Source organism: Chaetura pelagica, unplaced genomic scaffold (genome assembly GCF_000747805.2).
Source record: "Chaetura pelagica isolate M959 unplaced genomic scaffold, ChaPel_1.0 scaffold436, whole genome shotgun sequence".
Lineage (NCBI taxonomy): Eukaryota > Metazoa > Chordata > Aves > Apodiformes > Apodidae > Chaetura > Chaetura pelagica.
The window spans coordinates 4635325-4657851 of record NW_009953651.1 but is presented as its reverse complement, the minus strand read 5'-3'; the positions used below and the strand labels follow the sequence as shown (position 1 = coordinate 4657851).

Sequence of the window (22527 nt, the reverse complement as noted above, 5' to 3'; positions counted from 1 at the left end):
TGGAAGGTTTGAACATGCTGAGGGAAGACTTTGTTGGGATGGAGTCAGCCTGTCTGGGGGTGATTCAAGCGACGTGTGGAAGATGTGATGGAGGGTTGGGTGCTCAGGAGGGCTGGGGTGCAGGACAGCAGTGGCCCACTTGATCTGAGGAGGGAAAGAACAATGGAAAAGCCTGGCAAGGATGGAGGACAGTGTTCAGGGACTGAGTACTGTGCAGGGCCTGACAGCATCTGTGACTATGAAAGGACGCTGAACAGTCCAGGCAAGGTGGGAAGGCACCAACATGGAGCTTGGATCCTTGGTGCAGGAGGTGAGGGAGCTATAGGAGAGCTTGCTGAGGTGGAAGGGCTGATTGTTGAATAACAGTCTTGGAAGGGGAGTTTAGTCATGACAGAGAAAGTCTGGATGAAAGAGTTGGATATTCAGAGATGGATAGGACTGAGGAGGATGCTCAGGGGCTTAAATAAACCTGCCACTTAGGGTGGATGAACAGGCTGGTGAATCACTGGGAAAACCCAGTCAACACTGGCTGGCTAGAATAGTTTGCTGGAATGTTGTGTGGTCTGGGGATTTCTGCAAAGGGCTAGGGAGATGAGGGACATTCTACACTGAAAACAAGACTTAAGAATATGCTGTGAGAGAGCTGGAAGTGGAGTTTTGGTGCTGATGAGAGAAAGAGAGGACCCAAGGAGAAAAGAAGTGCTCAAGAGGATAAATGGTTTGGCAAGAGGCAATGTGGAATTAATGGAGAAATTTACACCTTGGTTGCTGTGAAGGAACTGTCTATGATGGAGGGCAATACCAGAAGTCCAGTGGGGGTGGTGAGGGTTGTAGTGTAGTCTGAATCAAGGTTGAGGTAGGGTTAGAAGAGGGACCAGGGGGTTTAGATGCCAGAGAAGCTGGGATTGGACAAGTGGGATGCTGGCAGAATCCAGTGAGGATTGCAAAGAAGGGTTGGTGCTGCCAGGTGAGGGGTGCTAAGAGAAAGCTGTGGTCGGCAGGGGAGCAGCTGCTGAGGATGCAGAATGTGCAGAGAGCACAGTCAGAAGGAAACAGCAATAGGAAAAAAGTTTCCCTAAGGATAAAGCCCTGTTTTTGTCCAGGAGCCCTCTGGACACAAGATGGATTTACGCAAGTGGACAGCACAGGAGGAAGTGTAAGTGACAGGAGCAAGGGCAGCTCCTCATCTTCACTGGTTTAGTTTTGGCTGTGTCCCCACCTGCTGGGACACAGACAATGAGATTGAGATAAGGTCTGTGGGATCTGCTCTGTTTTAGATCAGTTGATGATGGAGCATGTCACGCCAGACACCAAAGCCATCACAGGATGGACATCTGCTGTAAAGATGAGGGCAGCTGCCTCCAGCAGTGCAGTGCTTTGTGGGACACATTTGGCCTGCAGCTGTTGGTAGCCAAATCTGCTCTTCTGCCTTGTGATGTCCTGATAAGCTGGTGTATCCTGGGATCTGGCTGCTGTTACCCAAGCACTTTGTATGTGGACTGGGTGTTTTCCAGTGTTTGTGTTACTCGATACAACTTTTTATTGCCTCTTTGTCTATTTTCCATTTCTGGGAGTTGTTTTTTTTTATTACAGGCCCTCAGGCAGGGTGGGTGGCACTTTGGGATGCCTGGTGTGCTGGCTGGGCTGGGCAGAGGGCTGCAGAACTCCATACTGTCTCTCTAGATTCTCAGCTTTCACTGAAACAGGATAATCCTTAGTCGTAGACACTCTCTGAAGCAAGTATTTCCGAAGCAGCTATGGCAGCCTCGGGGTGTGGGTCAGCAGTCAGAAATTATCCAGACAGCTTGATCTAACAATTTACTGCTTTGTCATCTGAGCTCTGATAGCTGCCTGTGAGCATGTTCCTGGCATGTCATGATTGCATTGGGAAGTGGTAAAACCTCCTTCAATGACTGCTTGCCCCAACTCCAGTGATAAGAGGGTTAATGCTGAGGTTTAATTTATCTTAGTGTTCATCCAAGTGAGTAAGTACAAAGGGGAAGTGTCTCCTTCTGCAGAGCATACCAGCATTTTGCACAGCTGTGGGGCAGGGGTAGTAGAAAGTCATAGGTGGAGTACAGAGGGAAAGATGAGCCATAAAACTGCATAGCATGAGGGATGAGTAGTGCTGAAGTCTTTGGCGCCATTAGGCAGCATCTGTGGGGGGTGCACAGCAAGAGTGAAGGGAGACTGCTACATGAAAGGACACACAGCTTTCCAAAGTTGAGGAAATGCTGTGTGAAGCAGAGCTTGTGGCTTCTTCATCACTGTAATAACAGTCTTTGCTGAGTGAGATGGTGTGTTACTGATAGGTAGTGGGGCCAGAGCATGGCTGGCGTTTTCTAAAACTGTTGATTGAAGATGACTCCATTGTGTCAAAACCAGAGTTTTCAAAGTGTGGTCTCATTTTACAGTTGAGGAAACTGAGTCATGGAGCATCTAGCTGACACTAGGAAGATCTGGTGGAGAGGGTGAAATACCAGCATAGATAAATGCAGTCAGGCATCTTTCTCCTGGTTTTGAGTTCATATTTCTAGCAAAACCAGCATCCATCTGTTGCCTGCTCAAGGTATACAAAGTACCCAGAATTTACTTCTTTTGTCCATCGTTGCATGGCAGTAAGGCTCCATGTAAAATGGCCCCTCACTGCTTTAGTTTCCCAGTACTGTTCCATGTCTTGTTTGTTGGTTTATTTATGATTGCTGCAATGTTGGTATAAGAAATGACCTGCAGATAGGACAGTATATCAGCAACTGGCCAGGACTTTTAAGTTCTGAAACCAGGTAAAGACTGCTGACACTGTCCTCTTCTGGACATCAGCTCTTCTCTTCTCAGGGCTTCCTTCAAACCTGCTAAAACCAGAGTTTGATTTTAATTACAAAAGGAGTGTTCATACTAGTATAGGTTAATTTACCAAACCAGAAAGCACTATGCAACCTCTCTGACAGAAAACTATGTTAGTAGGTTTGAGCTGGAAAAACCCTGTAGGTGACGCAACACCATTAAATTTTGGATTTCAATGCGAGAAAGAAAGTCTACATTGAATGACACCATATGGTGGAGGCATGCAGCAAGCAAATGATTTTTTGGGAGTTTTGCCAGAGTAACAAGTATTGAATAAACTGTGCTCAATAGACTAATTTACTTCGGTTGTATTTTGAAAAAGACTGGGTGATTTTATGACCATTAGTGACATTTGCAGTTCTGCAGGCTAAGATAAAGGTAATCAAACATCATTCTTCAGGGCACCAGCTAATCAGTGCAGTTGTCAGGAAGGACTCCCCTCCTCCAGCTCTGTGTGACCTGAGCGACAAATGTAGCCTCAAATATCCACTGCTAAAAGCAGTATATTTGGCTCAGCTAAGCCCCTTGTCCTCCCCCATGTCAGCTTTTCCTGCGTGACTTTTTGAAACCACCACATGCACTCTTTGTCTTTAACTTACTCTTTAAAAGCAGTGGAGTTCTACCATATTGCTTAATTTAAAGTAAATTCTGGGCCAGAGCTGTGCTAGGTGCTGTGCAGGCAGAACACGGAGATGCTCCCCATGCCATGGAAATACGGTCTGTCTGAGGTGAGAGATAACCAAGTGATAGGAGTCCAAGACAGGTTTGAACTTGGCATGTTCACCACCTAAACCTCATCAAGGTTTGTAGGTGTGGCAGAGAAGGAATTAGCTGGAGAATTATGGGGTTGTATTATGTATATTATGTGAAGTTTCTCCCACGGTTGTAGGAAAGGCACAAAGGTTTAAGAATAGAGCTTGGTGCTGCTGGGGCTGGCATCATGAGCCAGAGGGAGACAGAAATCGTCGCCTTCATGGCAAGTGCTCTTGACCAGGAAGGGCCTGGAGGGTGAAGACAAGTGACTTGTGGTCGCAGCAGTGGGGAAGATGGCATTCGTGCAGGAGTTTAGAGATCATGGCAGCAGGCTAAGGGGCTGAGCTTTGTGGCTGCATCGCATCTCAGTAAATTGATTTGATTCTAGGTAAATATCCACATCTAGCAGATAAGCAATTCCTGGTGACTGAGGGTGGTTTTATGTTAAATTAATTATCTCAGCTTTGTGGCTAATAAAGTTAAACAGAATACATTTACTTCTCTTTCCGAATAGGAATCAACTGCGCTCTGCAGTGGCTTGTGGGCTGTGCCTTGTGTATCCAGCCCTCAGTACAAGGGGAAATTGTTCTTTCCATTATGGCTTTATATTGCCAATCTGATAGAATATTTAAACAGATTATCTCAATGCTCTGTTTGTCCCAAACCAATTTTTGCTGTGGCCTATAAAGTGAATCTTCCTTTCAGCGGCTTCTGTGGTACAGGACGTAGTTACACGCATCAACTAGTTCAAAAGACCCATATACAGCATAGATTTAAAGCTGAATAAACCCACAAAACCCTTAGCTAGGACTATAAATGTCACTGTATTTTTATATATGTTGGTTGTTGTTTATTTTAAGAGAACAGGATTACTGCATGCAGCTATAACTGAAAGTCCTTTGATAATTCAGTGGGTATTTTAAACCTAGCAATGATATACTTTTATAAAACCACACATCCCTGTTTTCTGAAGGATGCTAATAAGATGGTTAGCTTTGCTTTCATGCTCGATGTGTTTATGGGTGCTCTTGCCCGGCTAGTTGCATCTCTGAATTTAATGCCCCGCTCTGATTTCATAGTAATTGTCAGGAGTCTTTTTTCTTCTTGTATGTCCCCATACACTGTCTGGAGAATGCAGTCTCCTCATTGCTGACCCCATCAGTCTCCTCATAGTGCTTGTAAAGAAAATGCTCTCCACCAAGGACAAAGATGTTTTTAAACAAGCCAATCTGATATAAAACATAGTTTGCTTAACCCAGAGGTGACCAAGAAGTGATTGCTGGCTGACTGTGCCCAGCCTTGAGCTGCTGTGTATGGCTGCCCTTCTCAAAGGCTGCACATGCTGTCGTGCTGTGCTCTTCATTATCTGAACAGCATCTGCAGTTCCCTTCTCTGTTACAGATGCCGCAGTCTGCTTAGTTTTGTGCAAATGACACACTGCCCTTATACTCCCATGAGTTGTTTCTGCAGCTGCTTAGCCAGCTAATGTCTCCACTGTCCTGCTCAAGGCTCATCTTGCTCCTCACCCTGGACACACCAGTGAGCGAGTACCACAGGCCTGGCTGCCATGCAAGCATCTTGGGCATCCTCTCTCTTCACTGCAGGTTGAGTCCCAGCACTGAGACTGCTCCTTAAAAGCCAGTATTTCCCATTTCATGGCTTTCTACCTGACGTGTCCCATTAATAAAAAGGGGTTGCTTTTTGACTCATCAGTAAGTTTCAGCATTGTGTTTCTGAGCAGAGAGGTGCAATGTGTGTGCAGTAAGGGTTGTTTGTTCCACATCGTGGTGGCATGCAGCAGGGATCTCAGCTGAGTTATTTTTTCTAGTCTACTAAGCTGTCAGGCAATGCATTCTGTCTTCCTAGCTAGTGTGTTCATAAGACCAATTATATATATAAAAAAATAAAGTTAGAAACCCATCTGTGCATGGCTTTCTTTAATCTTAAATCTTCACTAGCTAGAGGGAGAATGCTGGGTGAAAGTTCTAAATAATATTTACAAAATAGTAACAATCGTAGTAACCAATAGTATTATTTGGCTCTTGATTTAAGTTGTATATACAGACCATGTAACCTGTGTCGGCATCTACTGAAATAAGTCCACTTCTCTGTGTTGGCTTGTCTTTCAGCCTTTTAAATCAGCTTACTTTATACCTTAGAGAATAGTTTTATTTCTATATATATCCTCTCTTCTATTGGCTACCCCAGATAATCCTGTGATCAGCCATGCAGCAGTGTCACTTGAGTAGAATATGGAACGATGCTGATCGTTTTCTCGTAGGCTGTCATACTAGCCCAGAAATAGCATCTGTCTACAATGGGAGAAGCTCTATTAACATTTACAACTGTTCCACTTCCCGACCCCTGAGAATTGCTCTGTGGTAGATAGGCAATACTTTGTAACACATTTCTTTGCACTCAGTATTTTGGAGTTTGATTCTGAAATATAAAGGCTCCTAATCCTGATCTTCTCTGGGATACACTGCTCTGCTCTTAGCAAGTGGTGCAGTGAATAGGATTAGCATTTCAACAGCTTCTTTTTTTAACTGTGAGCAATAAACTAAAATAATAGGGCCTGATTCAGAGCTTTCTGAAGTCAGCAGTAATACTGCGGCTGGTGTGTGTTGGCTTTGGGTCAGGCCCATAAGAATGGGAAATTCAGTGCTTCCTTGGAAAGGAAGGAGAATGTGTGAATTTTAGAGTTCCTACTCCTTTGGGGTCGGTCCACACCAAGCTGAAATCCATGGATTTACAAGCCAACAAACACAACTGTAAATTTCACTGCAGGTGAAAAGAAAATGTATTCCTAGCCACGCAGTTAAAACTTGTGTGTTTTAATGATGTCAAGGGCACTTAGGACACACGTAAACAAGTAATCATCAGAGGTGTTTCTGCCACTGTTTGGTTTTTCTTCCCTTGGATGTGTGGAAGTACAGCCTGTCATCGGGGCAAAGCATGGCTTGGGCACTTGGGGAGAAGAGCTGTTGGGCTGGGAGAGCTTGGAGCAACTGCCTGCTCTGAACATAGCCCTTCAAATTCATTAGCTACAGGCCCATGGGCAAGAGCCAGCTGTGAGCATCTGGCCTCCAGAGCTCAGCACGTGATGTTATAGGCTTGTATGCTTTGACTAAAAGCATTTGGGGGATTTACTGTGCCTGCACCGTGCAGGCATGGTACCCTCTACCAAGTACAGCCTGTTCCTGATCAACAGCTCTTGAGAAGGTCCTGGACTCCCAGTTTTTTACCAGCCTGTTTATGATAGAGGTGATACCTTGAGCCTACTTACTGGGGTTTTGCTGTTCCTTGCACATGCTCAGGATTTCTGAACCTCAGGTTTCCACAGTGCTTTTCAAAAGCACAACAACAGTGGCAATCTTGCAACTTTTTACAGATATCCTTCTAACACAGTTTTACTAGGTGCCGTCTCCCTGTTTCTTACACACTGTGCATGTATTTTGAGCTGTGGCTGGTACTTAAATGGGAAGTCAATACATTACTTGCAAATCAAAATGCTTAGAGGGGTGGGTCAAATCTCATGTGCATTTGAATCTCAGTGTATTTTCATCCTACATTACTAGAAGCTCTGGCATTGTGACCTGTGGTGATGTGTCCTTTCCAAAATGCTCCTCACCTTGGAGCAGGGTGGTGAGTGGTCTAAAGTACTGTTTTTCAAATGGCTGAGCTGGGCCTCTCTGGGAGTCAGCAGAAGGGTACTGGTCCAGGCGGGGAATGCGTTGCAGCAGTGACAGTTGTACCATGTCCTGCAGCTCTTTATCTTGAGCACAGGTTTGTGATTGCTACGATCTGGACAGGATCGCGAGCAACCTTCACGGCTCAAGTAGTCCTTGGCTCCCAGCAGGGATATTTAGAGGGTGTAGTTCCTCATAGCAACAAAGTACTTAATGACATTTAACTGATTCACCCTTGCAGGTCGACAAGAAGCATTGTCTTCGTTTTGCAAATGGGAAAACAAGAAAGCTTGAGAGATGGGCCCCCGTGGGCCCAGGTTTGTGCTGATTCTAGAACTTTGTTCCCAGCTCTGGGTCTAGTGGGCTGAAGAGAAGTGCTTCACTGTTACCCTTCAGGTCATGGGAATTGTCTGGGAGAGACAAGCAGGAGTCTTCAGGGCTTTAGAAAGGGCTGCGGGTGTATTCCTCTCAGATTTGCCTAGACAAAGTAGTTCCAAAGGCATCTGTGTCCCCAGGCTGGGTGTTGTTGTGGTGTGCAGTGCTCAGGCTCCAAGGAGAGGTTCCTGCCAAGCAGTGGTGTGCAGAGCAATGCCACAAAGTGTCCAAGGACATCTAGGCAGTGGTAGATTCACAGCTTCCTCTTCTCCCCTTGGATGCAACTGCCCCTCTCCTGTGGGGCCAGACTGGGCAGTGAGAGGCAGGTGGAAGAGGGACGATTTGCATCTCTGGGTTATGTGCCAGGATCCAGAATATTTTGCCAGCCATTTTAGAGAGGTCTGAGCGGTGACACTGACAAAAGCTTGGGTGTGCTGCTGCAATGTGCATGGTCGTAAACAAGCTGACCTGCATATTCTGTTTCCTAATCCTGAGTGATACTGTCAGCTCAGAGAGCTGAGCATGGCTAATGACCAAAATCCACTGTGCTTTTCTTAGTGAGGATGTATGATGATCTGAGATAGTGAAGTGCTACATCCTGAGAATCAGAACTGCACGTGCCCCATGGGTCTAACATGTTGGAGACAGATAAAGGGGTTTGAGATGATCGGGGAGTTACTATGAAAAGAACTGATGTCAGGTACACAGTAACCTGCAGTTAACTAGGAGGGGAATTAATTTAATGGGGTTTTCCCTCTGATAAAGCTAATGAAGAGCTCACAAGGACTTGGTTTGCAGCTTCTACATGATATCCACAGGCACTGTCTTCCTGGCATGGGGAATGTCAAACATCTGTGTGACAGGAGCAATGCAGCCAGTGATGCACCCCATTGAGTGACATTTGTGCTGAGACCTCATTGATACTCTCTGAGATGAAGGAGAATTGGAGCGAGGGGGAGGAGTAGAAGAGGAAATGGGAATACAAACTGCAGGGAAGAGTTCAAGGGGTTCCTGGGATCCACTGCAACACAGAACTCATTTCAAGGGAGGAGGGCATGGCATGGTGGGGGGATGGAGTCAGAAGGGGGAAATAACAACTATGATCTCTCTTCTGGATTTAGGGTTTACTGTCAATCCTGCGTAAACTGAAAAGCACCCCAGACCAGGAGGTGAGAATCCTCCTCTTGGGACTGGATAATGCAGGCAAGACCACACTCCTGAAGCAGTTGGCATCTGAGGACATCAGCCACATCACACCAACACAGGTGAGGAAGGCCTTCCCCTGCTTGAGGCAGTTCTTTTTGTCCCATCTGCCTTATTATACAAAGCATTAGTAATTCAGCAGAGTATTTCAGTAAAAGGGGGAGCGACTGGAGCCTGGTGCACCATTAAGTTTGTGTGTTATCTGCATAAGAGGAGGGTCCCTGAAGGAACCAGAGAACATCAGGCCAGATCTATCAGGTAGTGCTAATATGGATGAGTGCTGTGGGTTTCTGCAGAAGGCTTTTGGGTCTTGCTAGGATTGCATGGATGAGACTTCGTTCCTGTTTTCCTTGCCAAACAGGAGACATACAGTGATGCTACAGCACTAAGCAAGCCCTTGTCTCCTTGCATCTTTCACCTAGCCAGCTATAAGGGTCCTGCATATTCTAGCACTTCCTCTCAGATGCCTCTGGTGGCCTTTCTTAGAGCCTCAGGGCTGGGGAGAGGGATGTCGCCTATCAGAAGCACTGCAGTTTCACTCCTGTGTTGACCAGAGGAGGTTGCTAGAGAGCTATGGGAGATGCTTCCCCCACCTCATAGCTGCTTCCCAAAGCTCCCAGCCCCAGCACCCCGATTCCAAGCCCCAGTCCCCCGGGTGGTGTGGCAGCACATTGCCAGCCCACACCACATCCTGTTTTTCTACTTGAATGCCCTTTCAATTGGTGCTCTAATTGATGAAATGGACCCTTCAGACATGCAGCTGTTGCTCTTTTAAGCCCGGCATTAGCTGTGTTATGTTGAACTGAACTGAGACCTCTGGCTTCATTTTAGCTGGGACTCTGCTCAGCTTTCACAGGCTCACTCCTGCTTCTCACAGTGCCCTTGTTTTCTCTTTATCTGCAGCTTTCCCACTTCTTACCGCACCCACCCTGCTGAGCCCTCCCAGGGCACTAACTGCATTGTGTGTTTCCATAGCCATGACAGTGTCAGCCCTTGACCCAAGAACTGATGGCTTGGTGGCTGTGTTCACTTTCACCATCACCTCTCCCACAGCTGATCCATCTTTGTGGCTTCCCAGCCCATCTTGCTGCACATTGCAGTCATGGGATATATAAGGTGTTAATGTCTGCATATGAACATGCTCCAGCCATTTAGATTAATGCTCTATGTGGCTTTGTTTCTGCTCTTTCCAGGGCTTTAACATCAAAAGTGTACAGTCTCAAGGCTTCAAGCTGAATGTATGGGACATAGGCGGACAGAGGAAGATCAGGCCATACTGGAGGAACTATTTTGAAAACACTGATATCCTTGTGAGTATTGGCTGCAGTTGAATGCTGTGTTCATGCAATGGCTTTCCAAGGTCTCAGCCAGAAATTCAGGAACAAGTAATGTAATGTCCCAGTTCTCAGCAACACCATGGCCATTGTAACAGGAGTTATTCTGAGTGAAATGGCAAGACTGGTTGGGTGCAGCAAGAAAAATACAGTGATGTTTGTAGAAATGATTCAGTTGTATGTTTTTACTTTCACAGGATGGTGCTAGTTATAACCAGTTCCTTTCCTCTCATCTCAGTCTCTTTCAAATAAAAGAACATTAATAACTCGTAGTTTGCCCATCTATAGCTCCTTTCACTGGGGACTCTAGAGCCCTGCTGGGTATTAGTGAATTAAGCATCATGTGTAGAGGAAGGTCAGTATGGTGCCTTTGTTTTATAGCTGGGGAAACTAAGGCACAGTAGAATTAAATGCTGTGTTTGACATCAGGAAAGCTTCTGGCTAAGGGACACAGACCCCTTGTCTTTTCCCTTGGTCCTTTAATCGTAAGACTGTCCTTTAATGTTTTTGACATCATAGCTGCAATTATCTCACAATTAGCTACAGATGGCTATAGTTATATTTACAGTGCAGGACCTTTGTGTTTGCATGCCAGAGCACGTTACCCGGGAGCCCTCCAATTGCTGTCCTGACTAGTTTCAAAGAGCACCTCTAACATGCAGCCATGTGTGCCAGGATGAAGGCAGGCTGGGGGCTCCAGCCCTCTCCCTACCTCTAGTAATGTTGTCTTTGGAAAAAGAAAAGGCTATTCTAAGCAAGGTCTGCTGGGCTCCCATGGGAAAGTGGGAAGCTCTTTCAGAAAGACAACTCTTCTCCCTCCCATCACACGCACATACTCACTGTCTCAGGAGCTTTGGTGCAGTTCCACAACTCAGCTCGGTGCAGCTAGGAGTAGGACTCTCTGCTCCAAGGCTCAAGTCAGGGTCCCAAAGGGCCTGGCTGTGCCTGTAGGTTTAGAAAGCGTTGTACAAATTAAGACATTATTTAAATGGGACTGATAAACCCTCAGTAATCTCTTATGCAGATCCCCCTTTTTCAGCCCTAATTTGGAATCTGATGTTTGAGGGCAGCCCCTACAGAATAAATCTGGTTGGTTGCTTTTACAAAGAATAATGGTGAGATCTTCCTAGTGGAAAGATCTGAGTTTGAGAAACTAGCAGGACAAACTTCATGTGCTCCTCTGTGACCACTGAGAAGGCAGATATGCCATGGCTATGAGGTGACTGTGGTTACTGAGTCCAAGCTCTGCAGCTTGTGGGGGGGTGAGGCAGTACATGTGCAGATCAAAGACAACACTGCAAAGCAGCAAGTAGGGGACCTTTGGCAGGTGCTCAGGCTGCAGACTGTGCAACCACAGAACTCTGCAAGACTGCTGGAAAAGACGGAGCAACACCGGCATGTGCGTTCCCCCCTTCCCAGTGTGTGCTGCATGGGAGGTGCAGAAATAAAGGTGAATTTGAAGACTGCAGGAGATTAAAGAAGGTTTTTTCCCTGCCTTCCTCTCACCCCGAGTAAAGCAACATACAGAAAAAACCTTTCTTTTCATATGAGTAAGAAAACAGGCAGATAGAGGCAGCATCAGTTTGGAGGAAGCAGCAGTGTGAATTCAGAGGGAATAACTGGAGTGCACATGGACCTACTCTGCTCTGAGCTGATACCCAGTCCCTGACTGGGAGCTGTTGTCATGTTATCACAGGGCTTTGCTATGTCCATACACACCAAAACTGGAATCGAGTATATTCTGATGCCCCTGTCTCTTCTGCCAGCCCCCACCCCCCTTTTAGCCAGTAATTTTACTCTATGACTAACTTGGTGCAGGTTGTGCCTCTGTAAATTGAGCCAAGTAATCCTTCATGTTATTTCTTCATCCAGTCTCACTACTTGCAAATTCTGCCCAGCCCACTTACTCCAGGTTTTGTTTCAGCCTGTTGCTCAAAGGAGGCACTCAGATTTATGGGAATTTCTTTCACAAGCTTCATTTCTCCAACGTGCACTCAATGGCTGTTCAAACTGGCAAACTGTGCTACTGAGCACCACAGCCAGAAACAGGCTCTTGTGTGGCCCTGACTGTAGAAGGAAGGTGGAGACAAAATGCTGCTATTCCCAGGACCCCTTGCTTCTGTCCTTTCCTAAACTATACTGCATAAAGCAGAAAGGACCCTCTAAAGGGTTTTAAAAAGCAGGAAGTGATTACAAATTCAAATCCGTGCAGGTGCCTTTCAATGAGAGTTTGGTCTTGCATCACACACCTGTGATATTTGGAAGCTTAACCCAGGCAAATAAGGTGTGGATATCTGGCTGATTGCATATTCAGACAGGCACCTGCAGCTATTTGGCACAGTGCTTTCTGGTTTGGAAGTAGGCACTCTGCACATACTTTACCTTCTCTGTGCTCTGCTTTTGTGGCTTTTGCCCCAAGCACTGTTGTCTACGAGTGGTGCAGGAGAAAGCCTGGCTGGTTGGGACTTGGAGCTCTCCCTTGCCAGCTAGAGAAGCACCGTAATGTGAGAGGTGCTGCCTTTCAGTTGAGAAGTAGCACTTGACTGTTGCGTTCATGTGTTGCTGAGCTTCCCCAGAGATGTCGTGAAGGTGGACAGATGACAGTCCATTTTCACCCAGAGCACAACTGCCAGCCCTGCAGCTTCTTCCTTTCTTTTGGTCTGTGTTTCTGACCCTAAATGGGATATACAGGGGTGGATGCATGGGAGGGGCAGAGAAGTGCAGGTGCTGGTGATCACACTGTGGGGAGAGGCTGTATGTTACACTGTGCCACAGGCCTTCCCCATCACATGACACCAAGTGTATGCACTGCTGATGTGTCCCCATGCAGCTGCGTCCAGCCCTGCCGCGTGTCCCCCAGCCTCTGTCAGTGTGCATCAGCCCGGCCTTGGGAGCACCACAGGCCCCAAGTCATCAGCAGAGAGGTCTGCAAGGTTGCTGGGTGACATCCTCAGGCCTGGCATACAGATTCTCCTGCTGCGTGTTTGGTCCCATTTCAAACTCTTAACACTGCTCATTAAGGGAGTGCCTGCAGTATGATAGATATTGCTCTTGGAGATCTTCCCTCCCCCAACTCTTTGGTCAAAATTATCCTGAAAGTGTGGAGTTTTATGCTGAGACTGCCTGCAAGGATGCCATTTATCTTGATGGCGGGGTGCTGTGCTCATCTATTCCCTGAAAACCAGGCTGACACTTGCTCCCTGCAAGCCACCAAAGAGCATGCAGATGACATGCTTGCAGCTTCAATCACCGCTGATGGGTAGTGGCAGGGACTGGAAGCAAAATGCTCAGTGTTTGTCACCAGTTCTGTCCCTGTGTGCTGTCCCAGCACCCTTTGCCTTCAAAAACCTTTCCATACCAAGTAATGAAAAAGGGGTGCCATGCTATTCTTGCCTGAGTGTAACACTGATGTTCCAATACATGCATCTGTCCCCTGAGGACCACTGTGTGCCGTGTTGGCTTATTGAGGACGTGATGCGTCCTGCTAGGGGCAGCGTGGTGTAGTTGCACCAGTGCAGTGCTTGTGCACTGTTTGCTAGGGTGAAAGACCATGTCTGGCTCCCCAGGTTTTGCCCTCCTGTGCTCAGCTTCAGCTCGCAAGCCAGTCCTTTGAAAAGACACTGGGCTGCCTCCCGCTCTTTTCAGATAATAGGTGCTATGGAGATGGTGAAATTATCCCTACTACTGCCCCCAGCTTCTTTCTGATCCTACCCATGTGGCTGTCCCCAGCTTTAAGAGAGGTTCTCCTTTCAGAACGTCATGAAGTTTTGGCAACATTTGACATAAATAATACTGGGGATCTTTGTGCACAAAATAGCATAATTAATAGGCTCAGCTCACTTAAGCACGTGATACTGTAGAAGAGTGTCTGCTGGGGAGAGTAACTTTTTCCTCTAATTTCTTTTTCAGATCTATGTCATTGACAGTGCAGATAGGAAGAGGTTTGAAGAAACAGGTCAGGTAAGTTACTTATGCCCAGCCTCCTTTGAAGTAACTCAGTGCTTCTGAGTGCCCCTTGTTCGCAAAAGTTAGGAAGATGATTTTGCTGTTTATGAGGGAAATTTGCATTTCAAGAGATTTGCCTTTCAACATCAATGCAGATTATTTTGGTAGATGTGAAACAAGGAAAATAGGTAGCCTATTTCTGTTTAAATAGAATGGTTTTCATTGAAGTTATACAATAATAGCAAATGGGCCCTAATACTGAAAGCAAAAACTTTTCTCACTCCTTTAAACCTTGCCAAACCAAGACCCTGAGGAATCCTATTTTCTTATTTATGAAGTTGAAATGGAAATCATATTGACTTGATTGTCTTTTGGATGTAATTGAAAAAAAACAACAACAAAACTAAGAACATTGTAAGTAGGACTGGCCAGAAAATAAGATTTCCGTTCTGCAAAGTTTCAAAGTTTTGTAACATTCTGTTGTTTTAGGATGGAACAAAAATAGGACTTTTGAACTATCTCGTGTAAAATTCAGAAGGTGACAGTGTCCCAAAATAGCTAGCAACCAATTTACCCCCTAGAAGTGGGAGATTTAGTTTAAAGCTCTCCGTTCTGTCTGATTTGAAGGAGGCATTTGGTATTTTGTTTCTCAAGTATCAGGGACACACCCTAACAGTGGAACTGTTGGTTGTTCTAGGGGTGGGACGTATCTTTCCCTGTTGGATCAACCTCATTTATATCAGCAATTAAATATTCAGTGGGCAAAAGAGAGGGAGAGGAAGGAGAATCTCAGAGCACTTGCCTGAGTCATGCAGAGTCAGCCTGGACCCCTCATATTTCTGCAAACACTTTTGGTTTCAATAAATCAGCCGTGTTAGATGAAAGACCTATTTTGTTGAAAAATTCCCAGCCAACTCTGTTTATAACTCCATTCTCTCATCCTGGTTTCCAAACCAAACATTGCTTTTGGGGGGATGGAGTCAGATTTCCTCTGCAGTGTAGCATCTCCGTGACTGCACTCATTTAATCCAAAAGTTTCTAGCCCATCAGTGAAAGATGTTAAGACAGTATCTGAGAGCATGAGACTGTTCCAGCTAAATAAGGAGCCCACAGAAATCTCATGTACTCATCTATCTGCAATGCCAGCAATCCCTACATTTTAAGTTCTCCTGTTTGTCATGTGCTCACACAGGGAAGTGACTTGAGACTTTGCTTGTTTCATATGAAGCCACTGCATAACCCTAGACATGAAGTATTGCACCAGTTGTTGTACCACTGCAGATTCAAATTTGAGCTATCAAAAGAATCTATTTGAGTTCGTTTTGTACGAACAAACCCATTTCTCAGGATGCCTCCCAATGTGTGCAGTGCATATGGAGCCAAAATCCAGCTAGCAAAGCTGATCTAGCTTGTCTTCAGCTAGCCAATGCCTTCAAAAGCATCAGCACTTTCTTGAGGCAGGAAGATTTCAGTTTCTGGGGGAAAAAAAAAATGCCTCTTCCACTCAAATTGCAATGTATAAAAGTTGGAACAAAACCCTGAAACTCATTATTATCAAAGATATCAGTGCTGGTGTCACTGGCTGCTCAGGTACAAATGCCAGTAAGAAAATAACTGAAGACAATGCTCATACTGCCAATGTATGTGTTTTTTGCTGCTTCATCAAGTTTGCTCTCCTGGGAGCAGGGATTGGTAAAACACAGAGTTGTAGCCTTTAAGGCAACTGCTAATTTCAGACCAAGATGAAGACTTTTGTAACCTGTAATTGGAATAAATAGTTTTTGAACTTTGGGCAGAGATGATTGTATACATTTTTGCTTCCTTATAATAAGATCTAGCTTTCACTGGAACACAGTCTTCCAGCATTTGCCCTAAATATATTTCTAATTAGAGACAACCACTGGTAGTTGAAGATTTTCTTCCTTTCCTTCTCTGCATCTCTCCACCACCCAACTCCCTTGCAAATGAAACAGGAGCTGGCTGAGCTTTTGGATGAAGAAAAGCTTAGTGGAGTCCCCGTGCTCATATTCGCTAACAAGCAGGATTTGCTGACAGCTGCCCCTGCCTCGGAGATTGCTGAGGGACTGAACCTACACACAATTCGGGACAGAGTGTGGCAGATCCAGTCTTGTTCAGCGCTTTCGGGAGAGGGAGTACAGGTGAGGCTCTGGAGAAGGCTTGCTGTGGCAGCAGGCCATCTGTAAGAGATTGCTGTCTGTTGATCTGCAGGCTGGGGCTGGACCAGCCATCTCGCAAAGGAGGGTTAGCACAGTGCAGGCTATGGGGCACATGTCTCCTGGCCTGTACAAAGGGAAGGGGAGGCTGTGGGTCCTTGGGATCTGTCCATCCTTGGGAAAGGGGAGAGCGATTGCCTCCCCACCCAGGACACCTTCGCTGGGCCAAATGAAGACATTGATTTATTTTCAAGAAACTGCTGTCAGGTTAATCGTTTTCACAAAACAAGTAGTCTTTTACTATTAACCCCTTTGACTGTTAAAAGCGTGCACTTTGAAAATCTGATTTACATTCAGTACTAATGTCGTTTGGCATTTTGCTCAACCCAGGCACCAGAGAGGAGCCGATCAATTTTTCTCATCCAGAGAAATGCAAGAGTTGCACATGAGGCAAGGACCACTTCTAATGCAGCATATGGGGCAGCAGAAACCCACCCACAGGGGCTGAGCTGTGTTCCTGTGCTGAACTGTAATAGCTGTCTCTTGGGCTCCTGTGCGGTAGCCAGTTCCTGCAGTATAGTGGCTCTTTGTAATGTAAATGGGACCTAGGTTTTTTTATTTCACTCAAGCTTTCCTGAATTAATGGAATATTTGCAGTGCTTGCAATCCAAGCAGTCAGGAGTACTCCCTTCACTGATACTTAAAGAAACAAAATGGTAATGACATTTATCTTCACTGTAGTTTCAGTAAAACTTAATTGCAGATGCTGTTCAGAGTAGTCAGCTCTCAAGCTGAGTGTGAAGAGTTGCAGAAGACCACAATACTGAGTGGGCAGTAAAATGGCAGATGAAATTCAGTGTTGACAAGTGCAGAATAATGCAAATGAGTAACAGTCCTAACTATACGTATATGATGATGGACTCAAAATTAGTTGCCAAGGACAGAGTTTGGAATAGCAGCTTGGTGCTCATCAAAAGACATGGCTAGACCATATCCTGAACATGACATTCATTTCTGCCTCTACCCCATAAAAGATTTTCGTAACAGCAGAGTCATTGTGTCCAACAAAAAATGGGTTGAAGTGTCTTTCAGAAGATCTTTAGACCAACCTCATGTTTAAAGCAGGGACAACAGCAAATCGAGAGGAAGTTGCTGGGGGCCTTTCCCAATCAAGTTATAAGTATCTCCAGGCATGGAGATTCCACAGCCTCTGTAGGTAACCTCTTCTAGCGCTTAACTACCCTCATCAGAAAAAATAAATAAATCCATATATCTGTTCAGAATTAGAAGAGATTTCAGAGTCCTCTAGAGAATGATCAGAAGCATAGAGTATGGCATCTATATACAAAGATAGTAAATAAATTAGGATTTGCAGCTTGGGAGAGAGAGGACAGAGAGTGGGAAAGTCTTCAGGATTTATGAACTAAGGTATAAAAATGTTAGACTATATGCTATTTTTCACATTGCTAGAGGAAGAGCATTCCTAACGAAATAATCAGACAACAGCTTAAAAGAAATAAAAATAAAGTGCTTCTTTGCAAGTTGTGTAATTAAATTGTGAATCTTATTCTAAGTGAATTTCTGAAGAAGAGATCCACAGGCAATCACTGGCCACTAAGATTGGGAGGCCACTTTTGAATGGGGAACAGCTTGAGCCACGGACTGGGAGGGAGGAAAAGAGCAAGGGAGATCCTGTTCCTACATGTTCTTTCCCTTGGCATCCAGAACAGGGATGCTGGCCTGGATGGACCATTGGCCTGACCCAATACAGCAGTTCTTCTGATTTAAAATTCTTTAGCTAATGCTTAGACCTAAATGTAGTAAGTGGTGTCCTCCAAAGGACCTTTAATCCAAAGGGCCTTTATTAAGATAGAAATTCAGCTGTGTTGCAGTCAGTCTGGGGAAAGGCTTCAACTCTAATATTTATTTTGAAGTGGTGGTGGCAGGGGGAAAGGCATTCCACAATGGCAGGGTATATTCAGGTCCAAAGAAATGTGATCAAGAAAGTGAGGCTGTGATTCACAGGGTTGCAGGCAGGCAAAGGTCACCTTCTTGCCTGCTCCAGGCCCTTCTCTAGTTTATGGAAGTCCAGGTGAGCTGTCCAGCTGCAAAGGGGTGCTAAAGTGGCAGATGAAATTCTGGGATGTGTGTTGGATGTGGAAGAACTAAGCTATAGAAAAAGTGGCACTTCTTGTTTGTGAGCTTTGAAAAATGCCTCCTTGTCAAGCTGATCTGTGGGCTCTGTGGAGAGGGCTGCACACTTCTTTGTTGATGGCACCTTCTTCCTGTGCCCTCTCCTTGAAGTACAGTGCATCCCTATACATTCAATAGAGTAAAATAAATAGCCCAGTACCCTCTGCCAGGGAAATGAAATCTGCTTCTGCATTCACTTCCAGAAAACAGAAGACAAGAGCTAAAAAAAGTATTTGCAGGCCTATACATTTTTTTCATCATTTGCTTATCTAGACAAATTAATTTAGATGCAGGCCAGATAGTACCCCACTTTGTTGTCTGCAGTCTCATTGCCCTAAATACTGCAGCTTATTCCATAAATTATTATTGCAGAAAGGTCAGGAAGTCGCAAACTCTCTACAGCTTACAAAAAAGGAGACCTTACTTTCCTCTTCTTCCATAATTCCAACCCTGTCAAATCAGACAACAAGAATGTCAAGCTCTCCCTTTCCTTGGAAATGCATTGAACAAATGCATTTCCAAGAAGAGGTCAACATGCTCGAAATGTATGGGAATCAAAGAAGAACTTGTTCAAAAAGCGAGATTAAGAAAGATGGGTTTGAGAACTGTGGTACACAGTATCTCTACCCATGGACCTGAACAGGAGCTCTCTTGGTAGTTAAATCTCAGGTCACTGCTTTAAGGACTTCTTTAAGAAATGACAATGAGTGACAGGAAAATAAATGAAGATGTAGAAGCATCAGGTATTCAGAATGAAAGCCAAGGGGTGAGCACGCCAACTGTTGCTGCTGATGGAATCTGTTAGCTAGAGAAACATTGGAGACATTGCTGATGGATTTTGCAAGGAAGAGTGGTGACATATCTAGTGCTGAGTACATGCAGGAACCAAGTTCATAGGGGAAGATTTTTGTGATAGCTTGAAGGAAGAGCAATGAGCAAGGATAAATAATGCCAATACAAGAAGGAGAAATAGTTTGAAGGTCATTTAATTAGTTTAGCTGCTGTTACCACAGTGTACGGAATTGGGTAGTTAAGACTGGGGATTTCAAGGTTAATGAGATTAGATTATGGTTAATAGAATGATATAAATTTAGAGAATTTAACTATTATTTGAAATGGGTTATTTAATAAAACTGTTAATTAAGGAGGGAATCCATATTGTCATCTTTTAAAATTAACCATTGGAGACTCTGAAAGAGGGGCCCAGCAATGTCCTGGGCAGGCTCAGAAGAAAGGTGACTGGGTTAACTGGAAAATCCATGGAGTGTCCTCTGGGTGCCAGCTGGTAGCCCCCGTTATGCCAACTAAAGATCTTATTACCTCCTGACTGTAACCATGGGCAGCACTCATCTTGTTAATCAGACTTCACGGTGCTGTTGAGGGAGGAGTGGCATCCCTCATGCTTAGAGACTTTTTCAAGCAAAATGCCTGCTTGGGCCTGGCTTGATCATTCAACCCTAGTTAGGAGAGCAGGAAGGCCTTTTCTCCCTGCCACAGCCATTTGGGCTCTGCCTCTGGAGCAGAATCCTGCACCATCTTACACCACCACGCTTGCACAGGGTCTGGCAAGCAAGGGAAGTGATGGCCAATGTCAGCAGAGAAACATAAGGGAATTGTTGCCTCACAACAGCTCTCTGGTGCCACGTAGGCTCTCTTGGGGTTGTGTTTTGTGACCAGATCTCCAACTGTAGTCCTTGGCATGCAAAAGCTATGTATGGTCCACCCTGGCCAGACAAGGTTGGGTAAAATAGGCAGGACTCCACTGCTTTGCAGCCTGTCCTCTCACTGGAGGTGTTATTTAGGGAACAGGGTGTCTATTAAACATGACTCAAGGCTTTGGAGCAGTCTGTGCTCTGCAGCTTGTTTCTTGTCTGTAGCAAGAGTCTCCGGTCAAGGCAGCAGGAGCTCAGCCTGCCCCGAGGAATTGTCCTCCAGAACGATGCTGCAGTGTATTGTGTCCAGAGTCTCCCAAGCATAATGGCCCCCCAGAGACCATTAAAAGCCAGTGGATCTGAGAGTAGCCACTAAACTTCTCTAATTTATGCCAGTGCTGGGCTGGCCCAAAGGACTGTGGGAAGAGCCAAACTGCCTTCTCCTCCCTGGCTGTTTGAACCCAGTTGAGAATGAAGCCCAAGACCTAAGTTACGCCAATGCTGCAATTCAGCACTTTTGTAAGGGCAAAATTCAGAACAGGACACCGCCCCACACACACCCCTGGATGTTGTACCCTCAGAGTTAGGTTTTGTCTTAAATACGTGTTATGCAGGCTAGATGGGGATCTTCCACATCTTAACAAGGTTCTGGGGCTACTTGTAAATGTGATTTAAAACCAGTTTCCATTACTGCAGGTCTCTTGGGACAGGCAGAGCTGGGGCTTGTTGAAGAAAAGCAGTCATGTTTGCAGATTACAGGGAAAAGTCTTGATTTTTAAGTAGGGTAAGGAGGGAGTCTATGGCACTGCATCAGGGATACAAGGTCTCAGAGGACAAAAGAAAAGCTTGCACCCAGGCGAAAAACAATGGATGAGGTACTTGTGGGAGCCTGTAAAAGCCAGCCTGTATGATGACTGGAGGTGCAGAGAAGTGACAGATAATAAAGGCACAGTCTTAGCTGTGGAGTGGGAGAAGAAAGTGACGGTTAAAATAACACATAGCAAAAATGCTAGAGATGGAGAATTTTGCACTTCCCTGACCCAATTTGTTATGGCAGACAGAGGATTACATGAAAGGATTAAGCTTTGCTGTCCTTAAGGTCACGCTAGGGGTCATAAGTTTGTGCCCTTGCCTGATCCCTGTCTTGCAGGGGAGCAGAAATCAGGAGGCTTTTTATGGGGTGGAAGACTTGTTCACTGTGTTTGAAGTCAGATTACTTCACTCTCATAGCCACAAAGCTGATAATACAGAGAATAAGCAAGCAGTGGGCTAATCTCAAGGAGAATTTTTTATTTCTCCCAGGGAAGGCTCTACCAGTCCTTTCCCAAAGGGGTTAGAGTACAACTCCCTTGGCACAATAGCAGCTGTGACTGCAGCAAGGCAGGGTTGTGCTGAGCAGCATTTCACTGCAGAGAGCATTATCCTCCTCCCTGGAGTTCTCTCTCTTTGCTTGGTAGAGTTTACTAACTGCTTGTTATGGAGCTAAGAGAGGCAAAACTGAAAGATCTGAAAACTTTCCCTGGCTAAGTTTTCCCAGGGTTGACTTGGGGCTGGAATACTAATACTGTATCCATCTCCATCCCCAGAGCATCTGTCAGTGTCTCTGTGTCTCAACAAAGCAGTGCAAGAATATCTATCAAGATCTAAGTATTACAGTAGGGATTGTACTTTCTGCACAGAGCTGTCTTTTAAGCATGCAGATACATGCAGGGACAGGGTGTGTAGGGACAACGGATAACATTTGACTCCTTGTGGACTTCACTCTTTTAACCACCATTTCCTCCTTACCATGTGCCTCCCCCATAGCAGCTCTCTGTGTTTGTAGCAGCTTCCCCAGATCCCTCCATCCTTCAAACCATAGGGAAAAAAAACAACTGCAAACATACCTTCTAGTTTCTTTTGCTTTCCATTGCATTTGCTGTTCTCCACAGCGTTTGGGGACACTGCAGAACACATGCCTCCTGAAGAAGTTGCACCAGAAGCTATGGGTGTAGTTGCAGTGTAGCTGAAGATGAGGAAGGTGTCTTAGAGCTAGCTCTGTGGTACAAGACACCTAGAGCTGAGCACGTTCCTTTTCACTTTCTCACTGTCAGGCAAGGAGATACCTGCAATTAAATGTGATTTTTTCTGAAAATTAACTCATGCCAGAAGAGAGTTTTTAAAATCTATTCCTGCTTTAAAAGTTCAGTGACCTACTTACGTATTTCAAGCCTGTTTGGAGTTCACCTTTCCTCTTGCATTTTGCTATGTCATTCTTTTGCCCTCGTTACATGCTTGATGCAGCCAGTCTCCCAGCCATGGTAAATCCCATCATAAACTGCTTTATGACCCTCGCTGCACTGGTGCTGAAACTGTCTGTATCTTT

At 45.3% G+C, this 22527-nt stretch overlaps 1 protein-coding gene across 1 annotated transcript in view; it reads left to right on the top strand.

The window, feature by feature from the left end:
• Positions 1-283: 283 nt before the first annotated feature.
• ARL3 (ADP-ribosylation factor-like 3) overlaps positions 284-22527 on the top strand; it is a 25159-nt gene continuing 2915 nt past the window's right edge. The window contains exons 1-5 of the mRNA XM_010000166.1: positions 284-310; positions 8783-8926; positions 10058-10174; positions 14108-14158; positions 16117-16302. Coding sequence (XP_009998468.1) covers positions 284-310; positions 8783-8926; positions 10058-10174; positions 14108-14158; positions 16117-16302 — 525 coding nt within the window. The remainder of the gene's footprint in view (positions 311-8782; positions 8927-10057; positions 10175-14107; positions 14159-16116; positions 16303-22527) is intronic.